The sequence below is a fragment of the Fulmarus glacialis genome, unplaced genomic scaffold (assembly GCF_000690835.1).
Source record: "Fulmarus glacialis isolate BGI_N327 unplaced genomic scaffold, ASM69083v1 scaffold25265, whole genome shotgun sequence".
NCBI classification, from domain to species: Eukaryota; Metazoa; Chordata; class Aves; order Procellariiformes; family Procellariidae; genus Fulmarus; species Fulmarus glacialis.
This window is the reverse complement of record NW_009212688.1, coordinates 9,149-9,669: the sequence shown is the minus strand read 5'-3', so window position 1 is coordinate 9,669 and position 521 is coordinate 9,149. Positions and strand designations below refer to the sequence as shown.

Genomic DNA, 521 nt, shown 5'->3' with positions numbered 1-521 from the left:
CACCGGGGTGTGTGGGGTGAGGTGGGGCGATGCTGTGCCCGCTGAACTGTGCCCCACACCGCTCCCCCATCCCTCTCACACCAGTCTTCCTCTCCCAGGGTGCTGTACGGCAACAAGATCACGGACCTCCCCAAGGGCGTTTTCGGGGGACTTTTTGCCCTGCAGCTGCTGTAAGGCACTGATGGGTGGGTGGGATGCTCTGTGGGGACACTGGGAAGCGGGGCTGAGGTCCTTAATGCCCACGGTGCCGTGAAGGGGATCCCCAGCCTCACCTCCCTCCCTCCCTGCCAGGCTCCTCAATGCCAACAAGATCAACTGCGTGCGGGCGGATGCCTTCCAGGACCTGCAGAACCTCTCGCTGCTCTCGCTCTACGACAACAAGATCCAGAGCCTGGCCAAGGGCACCTTCATCTCCCTGCGGGCCATCCAGACCCTGTGAGTGCCTGCGCCAGCTCCGATGCCTGGGCGGGCTGTCACCTGGGGGGGAGCATCTCAGCGGGTAGCCGGGGCCGGAGGTTGTG

At 64.7% G+C, this 521-nt stretch overlaps 1 protein-coding gene across 1 annotated transcript in view; it reads left to right on the top strand.

Moving 5' to 3' along the window:
* The window catches only part of LOC104076934 (slit homolog 1 protein-like), a gene marked incomplete at both ends in the record, with an annotated part of 12,410 nt that overhangs the window by 2,892 nt on the left and 8,997 nt on the right, over window positions 1-521 (top strand). The window contains 2 exon segments of the mRNA XM_009577967.1: window positions 84-170; window positions 292-460. Coding sequence (XP_009576262.1) covers window positions 84-170; window positions 292-460 — 256 coding nt within the window.